The 21,568-nt window shown below is 44.8% G+C and overlaps 1 protein-coding gene across 2 annotated transcripts; it reads right to left on the reverse strand.

The window, feature by feature from the left end:
• Positions 1–3,334: 3,334 nt before the first annotated feature.
• Positions 3,335–19,620, reverse strand: JPT1 (Jupiter microtubule associated homolog 1). 2 transcript variants are annotated; one of them, XM_049860614.1, is made up of 5 exons: positions 19,438–19,620; positions 11,655–11,797; positions 10,635–10,732; positions 9,396–9,414; positions 3,335–3,598 (listed from the first exon to the last, which is right to left on the reverse strand). In XM_049860614.1, the coding sequence occupies exons 1-5, from the start codon at positions 19,491–19,493 to the stop codon at positions 3,453–3,455; spliced, it is 462 nt and encodes a 153-aa protein (XP_049716571.1). In that variant the 5' UTR covers positions 19,494–19,620; the 3' UTR covers positions 3,335–3,452. The 2 variants fall into 2 exon arrangements, with proteins under 2 accessions (XP_049716571.1, XP_049716570.1); XM_049860613.1 differs by having other exon boundaries at positions 3,335–3,601.
• Positions 19,621–21,568: the final 1,948 nt, after the last annotated feature.

The raw sequence follows: 21,568 nt of genomic DNA on the forward strand, positions 1-21,568 counted from the left end.
GGGACCAAGACCTCTGGGGTCCCTCTAGTCTCAGTCAGACCAAGTCTGGTCTTTTTATCAGAATCTGGGGTCTGCATCCCACTCCTCTCCTGCTCCTTCAGGGATTCTCTGTTGTGTTCCCTGTCAGGGCAGTCATCGGTTGTAGCTGGGCACCATCTAGTTCTTTTGGTCTCAGGCTGATGTAGTCTCTGGTTTATGTGGCTCTTTCTGTCTCTTGGGCTCATAATTACCTTGGGTCTTTGGTGCTCTTCATTCTCCTTTGCTCCATGTAGGTCGAGACCAATTGTTGCATCTAAGATGGCTGCTTGCTAGCGTTTAAGACCCCAGGTGCCACTCTCCAAAATGGGATGCTGAATGTTTTCTTAATAGTTTTTATTATGCCCGTTGACCTTGATGTCCCCTGAAACCATGGTCCCCAAACCCCCAGCCCTGCTACACTGCCCTTCCAAGTGTTCCTGCTAAATGTTTGAAGTGAATGAATCTGTTCAGGGTATGAGCCAAATCAGTCAGGCTCCGAAGAGACCAGTTCCTAACCCAGAGCTGGCCTGCAACTTGGAAGCATCTATTTTAAACACCCACTTCTACCTGGAAGACAAACTTTCCATCAAGCCCAGGTAATGGGGACCGCCCTCCTTTCATGGAACTAAAACCTCTGACCAGTAATCAGCCATTATATCCCCCCGGGAAATACTGGATGTTACTGAATTTTGTTGACCTCCCTCTTTGTAGATTTCACTCAATTTCCTGACTATACCTAAATCTATTTCCCTGCAAATTATAAACTCAGATCTTGCTGTGTTCTGCATCACATCACCGCAAAACTTCCTAATACCCATGAAACTCATCATAGGGGGACCCTGGCATCTCATCGTAAGGCCATCTAATTTCAAAATGCTTAAGAGGTAGAATCGGCAGGAGCAATAAATACTGAGTCTCTGACTGGCTCTTTTTCCTCCTTCACTAAGGCATCAGTCACACAAACCAAGCAAAAAGCCCAAACTGGCAAGGAAATGCTGTGTCTGCTGCGCTTGTGGCGTCTTAGAAAACAGTCACCATCAGCACCATTTTAAGATCATTGTCTCACTTTTTTTAAGCTTTCTAACCAGAAAGTTGAATATCCCTCAGCAAACATGTTACATAAGCCAGTTGTAGTCCAGTTGATTCCGACTCATGGTGACCCTACAGGACAGAGCAGAACTGCCCACAGGGTTTCCAGGACTATAATTTTTATGGAAGCTGACTGCCACATCTTTCTCCCGCGGAGCGGCTGGTGGGCTTGAAGTGTCCTCCTTTCAGTTAGCAGCCAAGTGCTAATCGCTGCAGCACCAGGGTAACTTAAACATGTTACATGGAATCCCTAAAATCTGAAAGAACCAAGATGACTGCTGAACTGTCCATCCTTCAAAACACCTTTGGCTTTTATTAGGCGTTTGTCTCCATAGACTATAAAAATCAAATCAAACATTTTAAGTCGTGGCACAAACCACGACTAGAAGCCTCACCACTACTAACGGGCTGAGGAGGGTACAGGTTGCCTAGCTCTGAAGATTCACAGTAGAGACTGAGGCCGGTGAAACCAGTGTTTGTTAGTACTTACAGGGCTAGTCTTTGTTTAAGTAATATTGGGAGCCTCCTGCAAGACTATTGATTCTCTACAAACGCTTCACACAGTAAGTAAGGGAAGAACTCAAAACCCTCACAACCTGGAACTCCCCTTTTCCTTCTCAAAGATATGCCTACCAGCTCCAGTGAAGTCACTGATTACACACTGTATGTGAAGTCATCTCAATCCTGGGAGGTACCGTGGTGATGACCTAGTTCAGAGCTTTGTTAGGAAATTGAGGAGCAAACCAAAAAGCCAAAGGAACACAGCTGCTGAGCAGCGCAGCTAGATCTAAAAAGCAGGTCTCAACGCCTGATTTGGACATCTAATATAGCATGCTGATCTGCGTCTGTCTATAACCCAAGGAGCTTTTTGTTAATTTTCTAACTCCTCTTAAAAAAACAAACCCATTGCCTTCGAGTTGATCCCAACTCATAGCAACCCTCTAGTACAGGGTAGAATTGCCACATAGAGCTTCCATGGAGCAGCTGGTGGATTCGAACTTCTGACCTTTTGGTCCTCCTTCCTTCGCTCTCCAATTTGACCACCCACCACAGCAAAGCACCTCAGAGCCGTGGAGAGGCCTGGAAATTGTAAATACTACGACCCAGCACAGAGGGTAAACGGTAGAGGAGTCTAAAACATACTGGCTAATGATTATCTTCAGCTATCAATTATCTATATTATTCCTGTGTTTTATTACTACAGATCTCAACAGTGAATTGTAACGTTGGTACTTTGAACTCAGGAGTTTAAACACACTTTCATTACAGAATTTTCTCTAGGGAGAAACCCATTTCTCCCTGGGCCTTCAACAATCGGTTTTAACTTTCAATGACTCCTCAAATCAGGGGCAGCATGGTTTATAGTAACAAAGAAAAAGGCAACTCAACAGGCAGGAGAAAAGACTTGAGGCAATCTGGAAATGAAGACACAGGACACAATGTTTCAAAATGTGTATATTGTTTACTTGAAGCGACAGTCCAGGATTGTGAAGTACAACACACATTTTCAAGATGAGACTTTCAGGTCACGGTCAAGCACCGCATCATGCACACAGCATCAAGTTATAAGAACAAATGCTTCCCCTTGGCACCCGTCCCTCAAGAAGACCCGCTTCATGTGACTCACTCCCCTGCTTGCTTTACCCTGCTTGGGTCCCGTCAATCTGTGCGTCCTAAGCCTTCCTCTGTATGGCAGCAGCAGGCTTTGCTCGCCAGCCAGTCGTGCTAAGAGCTGGCTTGTTTCTTAAAATTAAAAAATAAAAGGCAGTTTCTTTGCTTTGCAAGTAGCAAGGCCTGAGGCTCAGGCCTCGAAGGTTCGGTATGGCACAGTAGAATAGGATATGCTTTCTAGCAAAAGACACTGCTAAGTTAGGGCAACACCAAGGGGAAGGTTCTGTGTCAAGAGCGCTTGGTGTGTCAGGGGCCGGGGAGGAACGGTGCCTGTGGACTGTTCCCTGGTCTGCCCAGTCAAGGCTTGGGAAACCCAAGTAAAGCTGACAAGAAAAGGGTTTAAAAAACCTCAGTACAAAAGATCCTCTAACACATTTGGAACTAAATTATCTGTGCTTAGAAACACAGTACTAAGTGTCACAAAGCTTTCCCTCAGATCTACTTCTAGAAAACCGTCATGCCATGGCCAACAGACCCAGGACGTCAGAACAGAGCGACGAACCTCTTCTTTAAAAAGGAAAAATAAAATAAAATAAATAAAAAAGACAGCAGTACATAAAGTGCTTCTTTTTTAATGAAACAAATCCAAAAAGATGTACAGTCAGGCTCAAGTTGTGCAGTTCACAAGCATGGAGAGAACAAACAAACAGGAGGACGGAGTTCAGACAGTGGAGTTAACCCAGGACTAGGCTGGACTTGCCGCCAGGTGGGTTTCTTCTGGACGGCACGGGCGCCGGCGCCACCGGGCTGGGCACAGGGGCAGTAGGCATAGGCTTCTCCTCGCTCTGTCCCAGGCTGGCTGGCAGGTCTGTGTCCACGGCTTCTAGGATAACAGAAAACAAAAGTAAAATGCGTAACTACTTCCAGTTAAGGTTAGGAGTCTAAGATTTCTTTTTTTGAGGATGGTTTGAAATATACCTAAAGGAATAAAGAAAACTGTAGCCAAGCATGTACATACTACCTGGAATTAATGGAATCCCTGGGGAGGAGGGTGCAACAAATTTGGTTGTCAATTGAAAGCCTACTCAGAGGCACCTCGGACGAAAGCCCTGGCGATCTCTGAAACATCAGCCGTGGGAAACCCTGTGGAGCACAGTTCCACTCTGACACGCGGGGGCGCCGTGAGTTGGCTCGGCAGGAGCCAGTGAATATTCTGGCCTGTTTGTTCCCCGGACTTGTTTTTCTGTATTACACACATGTATGAAGATGTAAACATTTAAATTAGAACATTACAGATAAGCCACAGCTCTGACTCCAGGTCCATCCTAGTGGGTCCTCCTCTTCCTGTCCCTGGAGATAACCACTGCAGCGAGCTGCGCCCAGCTTTCCCGTCCATTTCTGTTTCATAGACATTTATATCACGTGAGCTCATGCCAGACGCCAATGAGAAATTCTAATTTTGAAAAAATTTAGTTTCTTCAAGTCCCTCAAAACTAAATGTTAAAAGTCCATGCTCCTTAAGCCACCTGTCCCAAGTTTTGATTTAGTCGAACTTTGAAAAGTCCGAGAGAAAAGAGGTCTAAATATTGAAGAAAAAAAAAAAAACAACTCTCAGATCAGAAACAACAACAAAATCTCAGGGGTCACCCATGAGTTTCCTAATCCTGAGTCAAACCTTAAGATTAAGTACTGAAGTCCTACAGACCCATTACTGTCGACTTGATTCCAACTCACAGCAACCCTATAAGCCGGGGTAGAACTGTCCCACAGGGCTCCCAAGGTATTACCTTTATGAAAGCAGACTGCCACATCTGTCTCCTGCGGAGCGCCTGGTGGGTTCGAACCACTGACCTTTCAGTTAGCAGCAGAGCACTTAAGCACTGAACCACCAGCCACCAGGGCTCCTTCTAAAGTCCTATACCCATTGCTGTTGAGTCGATTCTGACTCATAGCAACCCTACAGTACAGAGTAGAACTGCCCCATAGGATTTCCAAAGAAAGGCTGGTGGATTCAAACTGCCAACCTTTTGGTTAGCAGCCAAGCTCTTACCCACTGCACCACCAGGGCTACTAATGTCTTGTAAGCGTCCCCTCATCACCTTGGAAAATATGTTCGATTTATTGCAAGTACAAAAAATCCACAAAAACCAAAAACAAAACTTTGCATTAAAAAAAAAAACGAAGATAAAAAGAATACAGACCATGAATTCAGTGTGAGCCAACTTATCAATTCCTTTCCTTTCTGCTGGGCTGTGACCAGGGCTCACCCCACACAAGATCTAACTGAATCCTCCATTGTCTGTGTGGATCCAGCAGTTATCGGGGAAGGCTTCCGAGGGACACAAGATTATCCTACAGCTCTACAACAGTAGTTTTATTTCCAGAACATGCTGTTTAGGTAAATCAAGCTTATTCCCTCTAATCTTACCTTTTTTTGAAAATAGATTAACACCTCCCCTTCCCCAATATGCAGACTAAAGAGTCCTTAGGCCGTACAAATGGTTAAGGTGCTCGATCAACAACCAAAAGGTTGGAGGTTTGAGTCTGCATAGAAGCACCTCAGAAGACAGGCCTGGCAATCTACTTCAGAAAAATCAGCCGCTGAAGACCCTATGAAGCATAGCTCTAGTCTGACACTCATGGGGTCATGAGTCACAACTGACTCTAGGGCAACTGGGATGGAGACTTAAAAAACAGCAAAACAAACCAAAAAAAAAACCCCAAACCCATTGTCATTGTACCGATTCCGACTCCTAGCAACCCCATAGGGCAGGGCAGAACTGCCCCACAGGGTTTCCCACAGGGTTTCCCAGGCCGTAATCTTTACAGAAGCTGACTGCCACATCTTTCGGCCACCAAGTGGCTGTTGCGTTCCATTTGCTGGCAGTCAAGCACTTAACCACTGCATCTGCCTAACAGCAAGCAGGCCTTCACTTGAATTCCTGATTGTCTAGTCAGGACGGTTCCTGCGAGGGAAGATGGTTGTTACTGGCCTGTAATGAGATAAGAACTGGAATGGAGAATAGGCATTTAGAAATTTTACAGCAATTGGACAGAGAAAGCATTTCTATCTAATCTATGTAACAAAATATCGAGCTTTAAACAAAAATACTTCTACTCTGATACACATTTTACATACGGGCAGATCGGCTCCTGTGTCTTCACGCCGCATGTGGCGGTAAAGTGGACCAGTGCACACAGCGCTTCTTATCCGGCCCTAACTGCAGTGCAAGCAAGGCTCCGAGCCTCTCAGGGATTTAAAAGCTGCACGTGGAGCAAGGGAAGGTGACTGCAATGAGGAATTTGTTGGGAGTAAGTGTTGGTTCAGTCGTTTCAAAGTGAGGGCAAGTTTATGTAATATTAAAGTGCAAATAAGAGTTGTCTAAGTGAGTCAAATGTTTGCAACCCGAGGGGCTGCCTGTACTCTAGGCCTTTTTCTTCTTTGGCACATCAATAAGGTAAATGAACAAAAAATAGCTATATCTGAATAGAAAAAATGGTCCAGTAAAAGGATCAAAGAATCAGAAAGGGAAGGCTGTTAGGGCTGAATTGTGTCTCCCCAAAATTTGTGTTGGAATCCTGTGGATGTAATTCCATCTCATCTCGCAATAGGATTCTTTGTTATGTTAATGTAGCTGTTATCAGTGTCAACAAAAAAAACCCAACCCCCCTGTTATCAGACTACTCACTTTTAAGATATAAAAAGAGCAGATTAGGCACAGGGAAGCCATGACAAAAGGGGGAAAGATGCCACGTGGAGATTCCCAAGGGATGGCTAGAAGAATGCTAGAAGCTGAGATAAGGCTCCTTCCCCCAGGGCAGATGGCGGGGGGCGGGGGGGGGGCATGAAAAAACCTACAGCCATGGAGTGATTCTGACTCATGGCGACCCCTAGAGCGTGCACCCTGAATTCGGACTTCTAGCCTCCTGAGCCATGAGAAAATAAATTTCTGTTCTTTAAAGCTACCACCTGCTTGTGGCATTTCTGTTATAGCAGCACTAGAGAACTAAGACAGCACCATCTAACCTGCCTGAAGGCAGAAAAATGACTTCTGCCTGCTGTCTCCCTCTTTCCTGAAGATTTCCCAAGGTGGCAACTCCAAAGTCCTCCCTGTAGCCATTCCTGTGCCTATCTACCCTAATGGTCCCGGCAATTTTCTTACATCCAAACAAAATTTGTTTTACTTAAACCTCATCTGAGTAGCAGAGCTGGGTTGACCTTTATGCTATCAGCTCCACCTTGAATGACTTGGCCCTTGACATTTTCTGTAATGACAAATGAGCTAATGTAGCAACAGTAAGGAACAGAGAAAACTTCGGTGCCAAAAACCGTGAGCATTAAAAAGAAAATGGGAAAAAAAAAAAAAAAAAAAGCTGCACCACACTGTACAATTCAGGGTGGAGAATCTACAGCGAGGTTGGGAGGAAGATTTTTAGTTACTCAGAGAGACTAATGACACTTTTTTATAACTTTATAAGGGTGCCCATGAGTGACTCATTTGGGGCCAAGTGCAATAGTTATTTCATACTTTTTAACAATAAAATGAGGAGCCCCAGTGGCACAGTGATCAAGTGCTCAGCTGCTAACCGTAAGGTCAGTGGTTCGAACACACTGGCGGCTACGGGGAAGAAAGATGTGACAGTCTGCTTCTGTAAGGATTTATAGCCTTGGAAACCCTACGGGGCAATTCTACCGTCATAGGACTCAGAAAAATCTGGATGACAGTAGCTATTCTTTTTTTTAAACAATAAAATATTCACATTCTGAGAAATTAACTAATGCAGTCTCATAAAGCTTTTAGGATAAGCTCTAAAATGTACGCGTGAAGAATGCTGAAAAGGGAAATGATTTGTTACATAAATATTTACACAATTAAAAAAAAAAAGGATGAACAGGAACCTGCATGGGTCTTCCACGAAATAACGTGTAAGTTAATGACGGAAAAAGCTACACGTCACTCCCACCTCAATAAAGCCATAAAATAAAAGAAACCTAACTGTACAACGTGAAAAAATTGCTCTTGATGATATTTATTGTAAAGCAACTTTCAGAGAGCTCTCCTACCCAATACAAAATCTCCAAACAAACCGAACTTAAGAAGATCCTGGGTGCCTGGTGAGTGCCACACTCTGACTGCATGGCACTGGGTCACTGATGACAGACAAGTATCCAGGTAAACGCTTGTTTCCATAAATAAGCAAACCTACAATCTTATTTATTGTGCCTTTCATTTCCTCAGCTAAAAATTTTAAATAAATGAATAAGCTACACCACTCATCGGAAACCCTGGTGCCGTAGTGGTTAACCAAAGGGTTGGCAGTTTGAATCCACCAGGCGCTCCCTGGAAACTCTATGGGGCCGTTCTACTCTGTCCTACAGGGTCGCTATGAGTCGGAACCGACTCAAAAGCACTGGGTTTTGGCTTTTTACACCACTCACAGCACTGGCTCTTTATCCACAGATACACAAGTTGCTGTCGAGTTGATTCCTACTCACAGCAATCCTATAAGACAGACTAGAACTATCTGAACTGATGACCTTTTGGTTAGCAGCTGCAGCACCTAACCATTACGACACCAGGGTTTCTCTGATTCATGTCGTAGAAACTTTATGCTCAAGAAGTGATTCTGAATTATCTAAAAAGAATCTGTGAATAACTCACCACTAAACTTGCAGTTCTGCCTGATTTCAAACAAATTAAATATATCAAAGTTCTCTTTCCATAATCAGCTCTTTATAAATATACTAGAAAATATAGCTCTTGCTCATACTTGGAGCTTATATTGGCCTTATGAAAAAATAATACAAATAATAATAATAAAAGCCTGCATCACTAGACTCAACAGCTAGGGGCAGGCCAGGAGGGAGCTGGGGCGGGGCAGGCCAGGAGGGAGCTGGGGCGGGGCAGGCCAGGAGGGAGCTGGGGCGGGGCAGGCCAGGAGGGAGCTGGGGCGGGGCAGGCCAGGAGGGAGCTGGGGCGGGGCAGGCCAGGAGGGAGCAGCCGTCTGGAGGGAGCAGAGGGTCATCTGCTGCTGCAATCCCTGTAAACCCATCATTACACTCCTCAGTAATTCTCTGGCACTTGTTAAAGAAGTGCCAAGAAACACTTCAAAGATTTAAAATAATGAAGTAAATGATTACAGCTCATTCCCACCATATAAGTGGTAACATGGATGCTACCTGACAATTAGCATCTGCCCCCTAAGTCGTCATTTCCAAGATCACCAGGTAACCGATGTCTTGCTGAATAAGCACCTCAGTATAAAAACAAACAAAATTAAACGCTGTGAGTTGAGCCTGAAAGGCCAGAGCTGCTTAAGGAAAAAGTTCTCATCAAATCCAACAAAAACCAACTTGATGAACTTCCATATATTTTTAAAAGATCCTCCCATCTTTTTCCTTAACTGCCCACGAGGGGAATTGAAATTCATTACCATCTCTCTCCCAGTAGTTTCTAGCACTGGTCTCTGGGCTGGAGGATACAGAGCGTGGCCATGTTTACCCACTTTCTAGTTTCATTTTTCTTTCCTCACCACCCAGACGACGCTAGCACTCAGGGCAGCAAAGGCAGGTTTCACTTCCCTGCCTCTCTCCCCAAAACTCGATTCCAGTCAAAATTCTGAGCTGTTCTAAATCCTCTGGCAGAGCCAGAAATTCAGTCTTCTCAAGTACTCACCATGAACATCACCTTCTCCCTGGAAGAGAAAAACATTTAAAAGTTTACTTCAAATTTTAACTCTGCAGTCCACAAGCAGTCACACTTCACTGCAGTTAACATCTATTTGAAGCCAGATGTGGAATGCCATTTTTTTAAATATATAATTTACTGATTTTTTGTTGTTGAGAACAGACACAGCAAAAATATTCATCAAGTTTCTACATGTACAATTCAGTGACTTTGGTGACATTTTTGAGTAGTACAACCATTCTCACCCTCCTTTCTGAGCTGCTCCTCACTAACATAAGCTCGCTGCCCTATCTAAGCTTAGCTACTCCCTGTTCCCACCTGTTGTCAGTTTGATCCCATTATAGATAGATCCTAAAAGAGCACAATGCTCAAGGCAGACATTCTTTTCTAGTTAAGGTAAACTATTGTTTGTTTTAAGAATATTTCAGGGCATATTTTTTGGATTAAGGTTTAAAGAACTCCTTAGGGCAACAGTTTTGGGGGATGGGATTTCATTTTGCTACAGTCAAGTACAGGGTCAGATCACCTCTATAAAAGTAACCTTTATTCAACTTGGGACCTGCTACACAAAATGTCTGTGTGACTATTGGCCCCAGTGTCAGTAACACACCCGAACACCAAAACACCTGATACCGATTAGCAGTTTAGAGGGTCTTTTCTCAGAATGGGAAACCGGTAGATCTAGCCTTCCATTTCTCTGCTTCCTTCTCATGGAGCTGTTGCAGAAGGCCCCCTTACACCTCTGTCCCCCACTCAGACTGTTGCTGCCGTGGGGGCTCTGAGGCCCCTAGTCAGGAGGACTCGCTACCCCAGACACACCCCCGGGGCTTCTCAACAGCACTCACACAGACACCCCGGATGCTAACGCCAGTGCTGTGGTCTCCTAGTGCTCATCTCAAAGCCCTGGGCAGCACTTGCAACAGTGACAGTCCTTGAACCCAGAAATGCTACCATCTGTGGGATACACAGGAAGGGCGTGTGAACCAGATAAGACTAACCCTTATGAGGAAAAGGGACATTTGAACAGGTCAAGGTCATGTTCATTCACTCTTCAGACTTTCTTTTCTTTATCTGTCAATCTCCCACCACCAATATGGTCTCTTTCCGAAACACTTCTACATAAAATTCCAGTGGCAGAATTAAGACTGAGTAAAACAGGGGAAATTTACTTTCTAAAACATCTTCATTGCATAGCCTTTCTTTTTCCCCCTGTTATGTCACACTGACCTTCAAATCTAGAAAGTCTCCGGAGTTTGCCTCAGAAGAGTTCCTTCTCTGGGGCCAAGATGACTCAGAATCTTCCCTACCACCGCTAGACTTGGCACCTAAAAACCAAAATACACTTTATGAGAAATAGAATAGACCGAGAGCAAAACACTTTAGTAACTGGCATTATGTGTTGATGTCATTACAAAATGAAAAGGTTAGGGAGGGTAAACTGCTGGCTCAAAAATTATATATACATAAAAACCAAACCCACTGTCATCGAGTCGATTCCAACTCATGGTGATCCCACGTGTTACAGAGTAAAACTGTTCCATCGGGTTTTCTTGGCTGTGATCTTTGCAGGGAGCCCTGGTGGCGCAGTGGTTAAAAGCTCAGCTGCTAAACCAAAAGGCTGGCAGTTTGAATATACCAGCTGCTCCTTGGAAACCCTATGGGGCAGGCCTACTCTTCCTATAGGTTCGCTATCAGTCGGAATCTACTCAACAGCAACAGATTCGTTTTTTGTTGCATTAATCTTTGTAGAGGAAACCCCGGTGGCGTAGTGGTTAAGTGCTACAGCTGCTAACCAAAGGGCTGGCAGTTTGAATCCGCCAGGCGCTCCTTAGAAACTCTACGGGGCAGTTCTACTCTGTTCTATAGGGTCGCTATGAGTCGGAATCGACTCAACGGCACTGGGTTTTGGTTTAATCTTTGTAGAAGCAGATCGCCAGGCCTTCCTTCTACAGCACTGTTGGGTGCGTTCGAGCCGCCAACTTTTAGGTTAGTAGTGGACCACAAGCAGTGCCACCCAGGGATCTATTAAAAATCCTATAAAGGGACTAAATAAATTTGACTTGAACCCTTACTTGGATCCATCACACAGGCTCTTCAATGTTTTCCATTTCTTAGCACCAGTCTTTCCTCTTACGATAAACTTAAAACTGTTGTTCATTTTATTATGATTAAGGTAGTACAAAACCAGATGAGGTGGCTTAAACTGGGTCCATCTCTTTGAACAGTGATTACAGACGTAAGCAATACCTGCAGACTTGGCCCAAGAAGGGGGATTTTCTTCAGATGTCCCAAAGATATTAGAGGCCATTTTGTTCTTCCTCACAGGTTGTTCTGCTGGTTCATCGAAGCCTAATGAAAAATTGGATCCACCGCCTGGAGGCCGCAAAACCCTAGAAATAATGGCAAAACATGCACTGCAGACCGTACCAACACATTTCTCAACATCAATATTTTCAAACGCTTTTCATTTTATTTCCCTCGTCTATCCACCATCACACATCCACCACATACGCATCACATAAACATTTCCTAATGGGGAAAAGGCATGAATCCCTTCATAGTATAGACTCAGTGCTGGATGTTAACACGCCAAATGTTGCTATACAACCTTGGTGGTGCGGTCGTCACACCAGGCGGTACCAAAAGGTGGAAAGCTGTTACATGGCACAGCCTGTTTGTGTCTCCTTTGACGGAAATGGCCAAGGACCTAATAGACCCTCTCCACTCGACTGGACACAGCTGAATATATTTGAACAGAAGTTCAGAAGCATGTCTCATTATGTATTTAAAATGCATCCCCATTTTTATTTTCAACTAAATCAAAAAAGGGGGACACACATATAAAAGTTAACTTGACTAATTCAGAAGCCCAAGGAGAGCTGATAATAAAAAAAAGAATCTCTTTTCTCTCAACATCACCGCTAAGGCCTGTTTAAACACTTGCACCTCACTCTCCTCACTAATACACGTCAGTGACTAGCCACAGGGAGAAAGTCAACATGAGAAATTAAGTGTAAGATTCTGTAGCAGGTCCTATACCCATGGTCCTCTGACACCATCTACAGCTGTTTATCCAACACAAGTTGACCAATTTGTCCCTTCCCTGGGAACTCTTCATTGCCACCACTGAAAACATAGAAAATTGAGACTGTCTTGTGGGAAAGCTGTCAAACTACTGATTCAATTCCTTTATTGGTTATAGGAGTAGTCTGGTTTTCTATTTCTTCTTAAATCAGTTTAAGAAACACTTTTCTAGAAATGTATCCATTTCATCCACGTTTCCAAATGAACTTGTTCGTTTGTAAACTCATCTCATTATATTAGAAAAGAAAGGCTGAAAACTCAACATCTGAGGTATAAATTTCCTTCAAAGTACCCCTCGAGAAGCATTCCTTGAGTTTTGATATCAGCATTTTCATTATTGTTCCATTCTAAGTATTTTCTCATTTCCATTATTTTCTTCTTTGGCCCATATATTACTTAGAAGAGTACTTTTACATTTCCAAACAGACGGTCTTGCTGGTCACTGATTTCTAATTTTTAATTACAACGTGTACAGACAACAAAGTCTGTGTGGCATGGATCCCTTGAAATTTGATGAGAATTGCTTTGTGACCCAAAATGTGGTCAATTTTGTAAATGTTCTAGGTGTGGTTGAAAAGAACGTGAATTCCCCAGTGTTATATGGGTCCACTAGATCATGGGTGTTAACCGAGTTGTTTAAATCTTCTGACTTTTTACTATGCTTTATCACTTACTGAGAGAAATCTGTTAACCACTTGCACTATAATGGTAGGCTTCTCAGTTTCTCCTTATCATTCTGTCAAGATAGAGAGTTCTCCCTCAAAAGGACTGATCACTAGGGGACATTGTTGGGCCAACTGGCTACCATTGTGATTAAACAAGCCAATATATATATCCCTACCTCGCATTGTTTACCAAAATAAGTTCCAGTTAGGCCAAATATTTTAAATAAAAACTAAAGCAAAAGCACTAGAAGAAAATAAGTATGGACACTGCCCTAATCTTGAAGAACAGGACTTTCTAAGCCCAAGAAGGAATGCCAGAAACCATGAAAAGACAGATTCAACTGGGCAGAAACACCTGTAACATTTGACAAAGGATAATGCCACTCACCAGTACATAGAAAGCTCTTAAAAACAAAAGAATCGCAAGGGAAAAATGAACAAAAGGTACTAACAGGCAATTTAAAAAATACAGATGGTCTCTGAACATTAAAAACTCAACCTTACTGGAAAGTAAATGCAATTTAAAACAAAGGGATATATTTTTAGTTTACTAGATTGGCCAAAATGAAAAAACTGCCAGCAATTTCCAGGATTAGTGAAAGTGTGAGAGTATAAATTTGCACCAACTTTCTAGAGGGCATTTGATATAATATATACCAAATATTTAGGTTTGCATTTTATCAGAACCAGCATTTCTATCTCCAGAAATTTATTCTACATACATTATCAGGTATACACGAGGATACTCCTATAAAGATGTTAATCTGTAAAAAACTGGAAATACCCTAAGTATCCATTAGTTAGGGATTGCTTACCAAAATATGTTCATAGAATAGAAAGCTACATTCAGTGGGGTGAGATTTATCTTCATTAATGGCTGTGAAAAGTTGCCCAAAACATAGTGAATCAAAACCAAAAGGCTGGACAGCAAACATGAGTCCAATGACCTATGTTATATAAAATTATGTGCATAGACATACACTTACCTAGCTGTGTGATCCTGATTAAGTTGCTTAACCTCCCTAAGCCTCTTCTATAAAACGGGGATGACAGTAGTTGCCTCATAAAACTTTTATTATAAAGATTAAATCATAAATATTGTGCTGAGAAGAACAATACCTGGAACAAGACTATCATGACGATTGTAACTAGACACAGATGTCTGAAATATGTTCACCACGATGTTACCAGTGGCACCCTCTCACAGATGGGATTTCAGGGAATTTTAATGTCTTTTTTATACTTCACATATTTTATAGCAATTAATCTGAAAGTATTCTAAAGACTGCTTCTGGATTCAGGCTTCCCTTTTTCTTTTGACAATATCTACTTTTCTTACTGTCTATTATATATGACCCTCTGTCTGTGGACACCTGGGTCCACTTTGGGTCTCCAGGCAGAAATCCCAGCTCCCTGGGTGGTGGAGGCTGATAGCCCGGCCTCATACTCTAGGTACCCTAGGGACCCAGAACTCCCACACTGCCCCTTTTCTGCACTATGTGGGACCTCTGCCCGGACCTGTACTTTCCTGGTCTTGTCTCTCTACCAGCAAATGCAAGGCAAGGTTAAACCTAAACAGGAACCCAAGGAAATCTAACTTTGCCGACTAGCAATATGGCTGCCCCTCAGACTTATCTAATCCTTTCCATCTTCTCCGCCCATCTGGTCAGGCCACTTTCTTCACTGTTGCATGAACAGGTCTTGTTTATCCTCACCTCTGGGTCTTTACTCAAGTACATCCTCCTCCCTAGAGGCCTCCTTGGAGCTGTAGTGGCAAAGTGGTTAAGAGTTATAACTACTAACCAAAAGGTTGGCAGTTCAAATCCACCAGCTGCTCCTTGGAAACCCTATGGGGTAGTTCTACTCTGACCTACAGGAATTGATTCAACAGCAGCGGGTTTGTTTTTGTTTTTAGAGCACTCCTTACTCTTCTTTCAGTGACTCTTCAAAATCCAGCCCATCCCTTAAACTTCTTGCTCAAGCTCAACCTTCTCCATAAAAAGGAACCCTGAATGATCTAACAAACTACCAGAGCAGAAAGGGATGTTAGCAATCCTCTCATCAGGAGTCACAAACATTTTCTGTAAGGGCCAGATAGTAAATATTTAACGTTTTGCGGGTCATATGGTTTCTGTCACACCTATTTACCTCTGTCGTAGCGCAAAGGCAGCCATACACAATATGAAAAAAAAGTGACTGTGGCTGTGTTCCAATAAAACCTTATTTATGGACACTGAAATTTGAATTCATATAATTTTCACGTGTCATGAAATATTCTTTTGATTTTTTTTTCAACCATTTATAAATGTAAAAATCATTTGTAGCTCATGGGCCCTACAAAAATCAGCACAGACTAGGTTTGGCCCATGGGCAGTAGGTTTGCGGAGCCCTGCTGTCTAGCTTCACAGCCTTATCTTTAGGAGAGAAGTCAGGCCCTGAGAAGCTCCAAGCACAACGCCCAACATTAAACTGACAGAGATGGGATCAAACCCCAAATCCTCAGTACAAGTGCTCAAATTAGGAATGTTTCAGAAGAACTAGATGGTGTCCAGCTATAACCGATGACTGCCCTGACAGGGAACACAACAGAGAACCCCTGAGGGAGCAGGAGAGCAGACCCCAAATTCTCATAAGACCAGACTCAATGGTCTGACTGAGACTGGAAGGACCCCAGTGGTCATGGCCCCCAGACCTTCTGTTGCCCCAGGACAGGAACCATTCCTGAAGCCAACTCTTCAGGCATGGATTGGACTGGACAATGGGTTGGAGAGGGACGCTGGTGAGGAGTGAGCTTCTTGGATCAGATGGACACTTGAGACTATGTTGGCATCTCCTGCCTGGAGGGGAGATGAGAGGGTGGAGGGGGTTAGAAGCTGGTGAAAAGGACACAAAAAGAGAGAGTGGAGGGAGAAAGCAGGCTGTCTCATTAGGGGGAGAGTAATTGGGAGTGTGTAGCAAGGTGTATAGGGGTTTTTGTGTGAGAGACTGACTTGATCTGTAAACTTTCACTTAAAGCACAATAAAAATCATTAAAAAAAAAAAAAGTCGAGGCAGCCCAATCGTTCCAAATGGTATATACATTTCAAAACACCAAAAAAAAAAAAAAAAAAAAATTAGGAATGTTAAATGGAGGAACCATACAATGTCATTTTTCTCTTTGAACTACAATCCTATATAGTTGGGTTTTTATTATAGTTTTCTTGTTTTCTACCCTTAGACTGTAAGTTCCTTGAGTACAGGACAGGGCTTCAAACTGGGTTCATTCAGGTTCCAACCCCTGGTGAGAATCCCCATTTCTAACAAGTTACCAGGAAGTTATACATAAGAATCACGTAGGGATCTTGTTAAAAGGTAGGTTCCGATTTAGTATATTTGAATATCAAAGCCCTGGTACAGGAAGCGTGTCTTATATTTCTTGTATAGCCCCTCTAGGCTCCTCCCCTGAATCTAATATTAGTGTCTGCCCATAGTAAAATTCAATTTTCAATTCACAGTAAATAACAATTCATATTTCCCCAAGGAGGGAAGACCTTATTGCATTCCTTTGTAACATGTAAAACACTTAAAACCCAACCCACAGTTTTATTAAGGTCTCAGATAGTAAATACCCACTTAGACTAAATTCATTACCTTAATTAAGATAAATGTGCTCTGGCATGCATTTTCTAGGTTTGCTTGAATCACAACTGGAGGCTACTAAATTCTTATGAGGTTTTCTCTCCTGATAAAGCTGGAAGCAACTAGTTTTTTTTTTTTTTAATCATTTGTACCCTCAAATCAGCAAAGATATTTGAAATAATCAAATTTAACTTGCTTCACTCCCTGAAGATTAGAATTATTTTCTTCATTGTTCATAGTGAAAACTCTGTGATTTATCTTGGCCAGCTGAAAATCTTCAGAGCCCTAACCAGCTGCAAAATATTTTTGGCCTTAAAAGAAAAAAAAAAAAAAAAGAGCGAAGACACTAATACCCAAACACCAGCTTAAAAGAAAGTCAAACCTCTGACGAGGGCAACTTTTTAAAGGTCTGCGTTCCTCCTGCAACAGTAGGTAATACCTATACGATGACGTCAGTGCTGTAGAGACCATTTGTAACAGCGAGACATCCCCAAACAAAGGATTTGGATCATAAGACAGAAATTATTTCAATCTTATTCTTTAAGATCCTACTATACTTTCTGGACTGCACACATAATAACTAAATCTAAATTACATATTTAAGGCTCAACAAAAATGTCCCTGTACTATGGATAGCAATTTTTAAAAAAGATTTCTCGATTGTCCTTCTCTCTTTAAATCCAGAGTTCCCATATCATTTTTGCAACTCATTCCCTCTCAGCCCAAATTTAAAACGTGCTTACAGAGCCAGGAGAACGGCACTGGAGAAGAGATGTTTAGGAGAATCCGGTGAGATTATAGAAGAAAAGGTGGGAAGTAAATAAAAGGACAATGCTACAACCCCGAGATCACACTATTGGAGACCAAACTGATGACAAACGGCAAATGAAAACACTCGTTTTGCAGAAGCCAAGATCATTTGTCTCACATGTCAAATGTCCGTCATCAAGAAAACTGGCTCGAGGATGCATTTGACCTGGTTGCTGCAATTGTTGATGGAAGCCCTCAACTGAACTCAACCCCAAAGGATAAAATCCAGATTACATGTCGTCATGCCAACAACTGAAGTGTGACCGGCAGAAAGCTGATCTCACAGCGCGAAATGAATAACCAAGGCTCAGTTTGTTCCGGTGTCCTCTGCAGAAAATTCTCTCCTCGGAAGGAAGACAACAGAAGAGGCAGTGACTGGTATTCTGCTAGGTTTCTACTACTCAACTTCCCCATCCTCCCACAAACCACTGCGTACTTTAGATTTTTCTTAATTGTATCCACCCGGTTCTACACTGTAAAACTGAAAGAAATGAATTGAAAAGGAACACCATCTCTCCTGCCTTCTCCTAAGGCTCATCTGTTGAGGTTTCCTTTTGTTCCCAAGTTCTCTAACCCCTGTGAGACACTGCTGTTTCAGTCTTTCTTAGCCCCACAAAATGGCTCCCTTTGTGCCACTTGCCCAGGACCCCAAGGCTGGTCACACAAGCCTGCAGGTCGTGATCAGTGTGGCAAATAGGTGTCCAGAAAAAGCGGAATCTAAGCTTCCTTGAAGCCTTGAGCAGGGTCCCAGAGATGCCAGTAACCCGCTTTCAAGAACGATATGCCATTAGCCGAGACAATGTGGACCCCTTCCACAGAAACCAGAGCCTCCCCACAACTCAGACAAGGGCTTGGGTAAGGGTCTCAGTCCAAACACCGTGCCCAGTGCCCTCTCCCCAAAACACAGTGGGACGAATGGCAAGAAGGGCCCTAGCTTCCCAGGTGGAGACGCTACGGAAGAGACAATGGATGTCTCCGGCCCCGCCCCAGACCAGGAAACCTCCTCCAGCAAAGGAACTGGGGCCAGAGATTAGCAAACGTCAACGGGGGAAGCAAAAAGGTGCGATGCAGAGCCCGAGGTCCGAAGGCTTGAGCGCAGAAAACCCCCTGGCCCTGGTTCACTCCCTCTCCCGTTCGGGGGTGGGCGCGCGAGGGCAAAGAGAAGGGGGTCTTTCCTTTGTTAGGAGAGGGGAGGAACTTCGAAGGGGGCCGGACGGTTGGGTCCAGAACCGGCGGGGGTCGCGGTGACCAACCCCGCCCGACCCCAAATGCCACCTGCCGGGCAGGCCGAAGTGGGTAGGGAGAGCGGCGGGGGTACGAGCCCGCCGGCCCCTATCGATCCGGTCAGGATCCGATCGCAGCGCCCCAGCGCCCGAGCGCGTTGTCAGCCGCATGCCCCCCGGCCAGAGGCAGGAGCGCGTGGCCCGGGGGTGGGACAATGGGGCCTGGCCGAGGCGCCTCCGAGGCTCCCGGGCACCGAGGGGGGAGGGGGCACGACCACCGCCCCGGGCTCGAGTCAGCCTCTCCAGAGGGGAGAAGGCGAACCGCTCGCTCCGCACGCTCGGATCACGAACACCCACCCTGCAGCCAGGGGCCCCTGCCCAGCGCTCACTCCAGGGCAGGAATGAATGGAAGAGAAGCGGGGGCCGGGGCGGGGCCGGCGCGCCCGGCTCTCCGGGCGACACAAAGGCGGCGCTGACGGCCGAGTCCCCTCCGCGCACCGGGCAAGAGGGCGGCGCGCCGGGCACGTTACCGCCAACGACCGGCCGCCCGGAACCCGCGCGGCCCCTGCGGGAAGCGACCCTCTTGTCCCCTCAGCCGGGAGCGGCTCGGGCGTGGCCCGATGGACTCACCGGGAGCTGTTCCTGCTGTTGGGGTCGACGCCCTTGAAGGTTGTGGTGGTGGTCATGGCGCCGACGAGCGAGGTGGGCCAGCACGAAGAGACGCTGAGAGTCAGAGCCGAGGGGCGCAGAGCTCCTCCACAGCCCACAGGCGGCGACCTCGGTAGGAACCTTCGCCACCGCCCACCGCCGGCGGCAGGTTTAATACAACCCTCAGGCCCCGCCCCCGTCCCGCCAGCACTGGCCGATTCAAATAGCTCTCTTGGCTCCTATTGGCTCCGTGAAGTGTCAAGCATGGTGCAGCGTCAGGAGAGGCTACAGCGGCCACTGCTCAGCCTAAGCCCGCCCCCTTCCTGGGCAGGGAAGGTCTGGGGACGCTCTCCCCCTCCCCCACCTCCAAATCTCAGCGATGATTGGACCGAGGATGAACCTGCCCTGCGCTCAGTGCAAGCTGTGCTCTCTGTCACTGAAAAAAAGTTACCTCACAGAGGCAGAAGCTCGCTGTGGGCGAGTTGGCACTGGCGAGTCAAGGGCAGTTTTTGTCGCTGTTACTATTCACTCCTTTGCCTTACTCACAGTGGAATAGTAAGGGCATCCTCCTTGAGGGATGCAAATCACTGCTACAAGTTGACATTTGTTGACTACCTACGGTGTGTCCCATTTGGAAACCTGACAGTCCCAAAGCAGCAGCACTGTGAGTCAGCAACAGAAGGCACGCCAAGATGATCCTGATCCCTTTCAAAGCGACTGGAAATTCTTTACATTTTAACGTTACCATTTAGCTGCAATGGGTGGTGCGTGCACTGGACCAAAATTACAGTCGTTCCGAATTGGGGGCCTGTTCTAAGACTGATGAATGCCGGGCGGCGGGGAACTTGCTAGAAGACAGCCCTGCCCTCTGCAGCTGTTTATAACCCTTAAGTCATGACTCTTCCACCTGTCTGGGTAAATCTATCCCTGCAACAAATGCAGACACATTTGGAGGACTCAAGAATGACTATTTAGAAGATCATAATAGAAACCTCTTGCCCAAACCAGAGGAGGCAATTGAGGGGTAACCCCTTCTCATGTCATGCATATTTCCTCCACGCGGATCTCTTTGCCAGTCTCAGTATTTCCATAAAACATGAACTACACTCCTCTCTGCAGGACCTCCTCCAGGCAGATAGTTAGAAGTTTGTGTTCTCAGCAGTCTTGGTTAACCACTCTCCCTGAGCTTCATGAAAAGCCAGAGCTAAGTTCTCTTCTAGAAGGCAGGGATCCTGCATTTATGTGCCTACTACGACAACATGGAGCACAGCACTTGTCTGGGTTAGAATCTCCCCTACTGGCATGTTCTGAAAGCTGGGCCAAACTTTCAAAAAGCTTCCCAAACTCTCTCTCCCATACCCTTTCAGATCAATCTACTCCACTGGCCTCCCTCCCTCGAAAATCGTATAATTATAGACCAGGAGGTGGTAGACTATGGTGGTTGCCAGGTCAGGCTCTCACGGGAGAAACCTGGGTGTAAATCTTACCCCTTACCCTTTCTGAGCATTAATTTCCTCATTTGTAAAATAAGGATAAAACAGTACCTAGACTCCATTGGTGAGGATTGAATGAAGTAATAGATGTAAGGTGCTTGGCACAGTGTTCAGCATAGTTATATTCATCAGTGTGACAACCATTTTATGTCAGAATTATTTGGAAAGTAATAACTTTTTAACAATCTGAAAATTTTTTTCTGTATTAAACGAGAGGTTTGGACTTCACTTTTATGGTCCTTTCAGCCTAAGCTTTGAATTTGTATTTGATTTACCTTATATCCTCCCCTCCCCGGTAGTCTAGCAGACGGCAGCTCTGTGTGGCAACACAGCACTGGACTGAGAATCAAAAGGCCTAGGTTCTGGGTCTGCCCTTTCCTAATGTAAGACATTTAAGTCATGTAAGCCCTTGTGCCTCAGTTTCCTCACGTGTAAAGTCAGACTAACAGCACCTACTCTGAGTTGTGAAGGTTGGAATGAGATAAACGTAAGAACGTTGTACTTAGAAACCCCCCCCCCAATGCCTATCAGAATGTCCGATGAGGTTCTGAGGCATACAAATGAATGCCACACCTCATCCCCACCTACTGAATTAGAATTCCTGTGCTACAAACAGTTCC

The sequence above is a fragment of the Elephas maximus genome, chromosome 19 (assembly GCF_024166365.1).
Source record: "Elephas maximus indicus isolate mEleMax1 chromosome 19, mEleMax1 primary haplotype, whole genome shotgun sequence".
In the NCBI taxonomy this organism is placed as follows: domain Eukaryota; kingdom Metazoa; phylum Chordata; class Mammalia; order Proboscidea; family Elephantidae; genus Elephas; species Elephas maximus.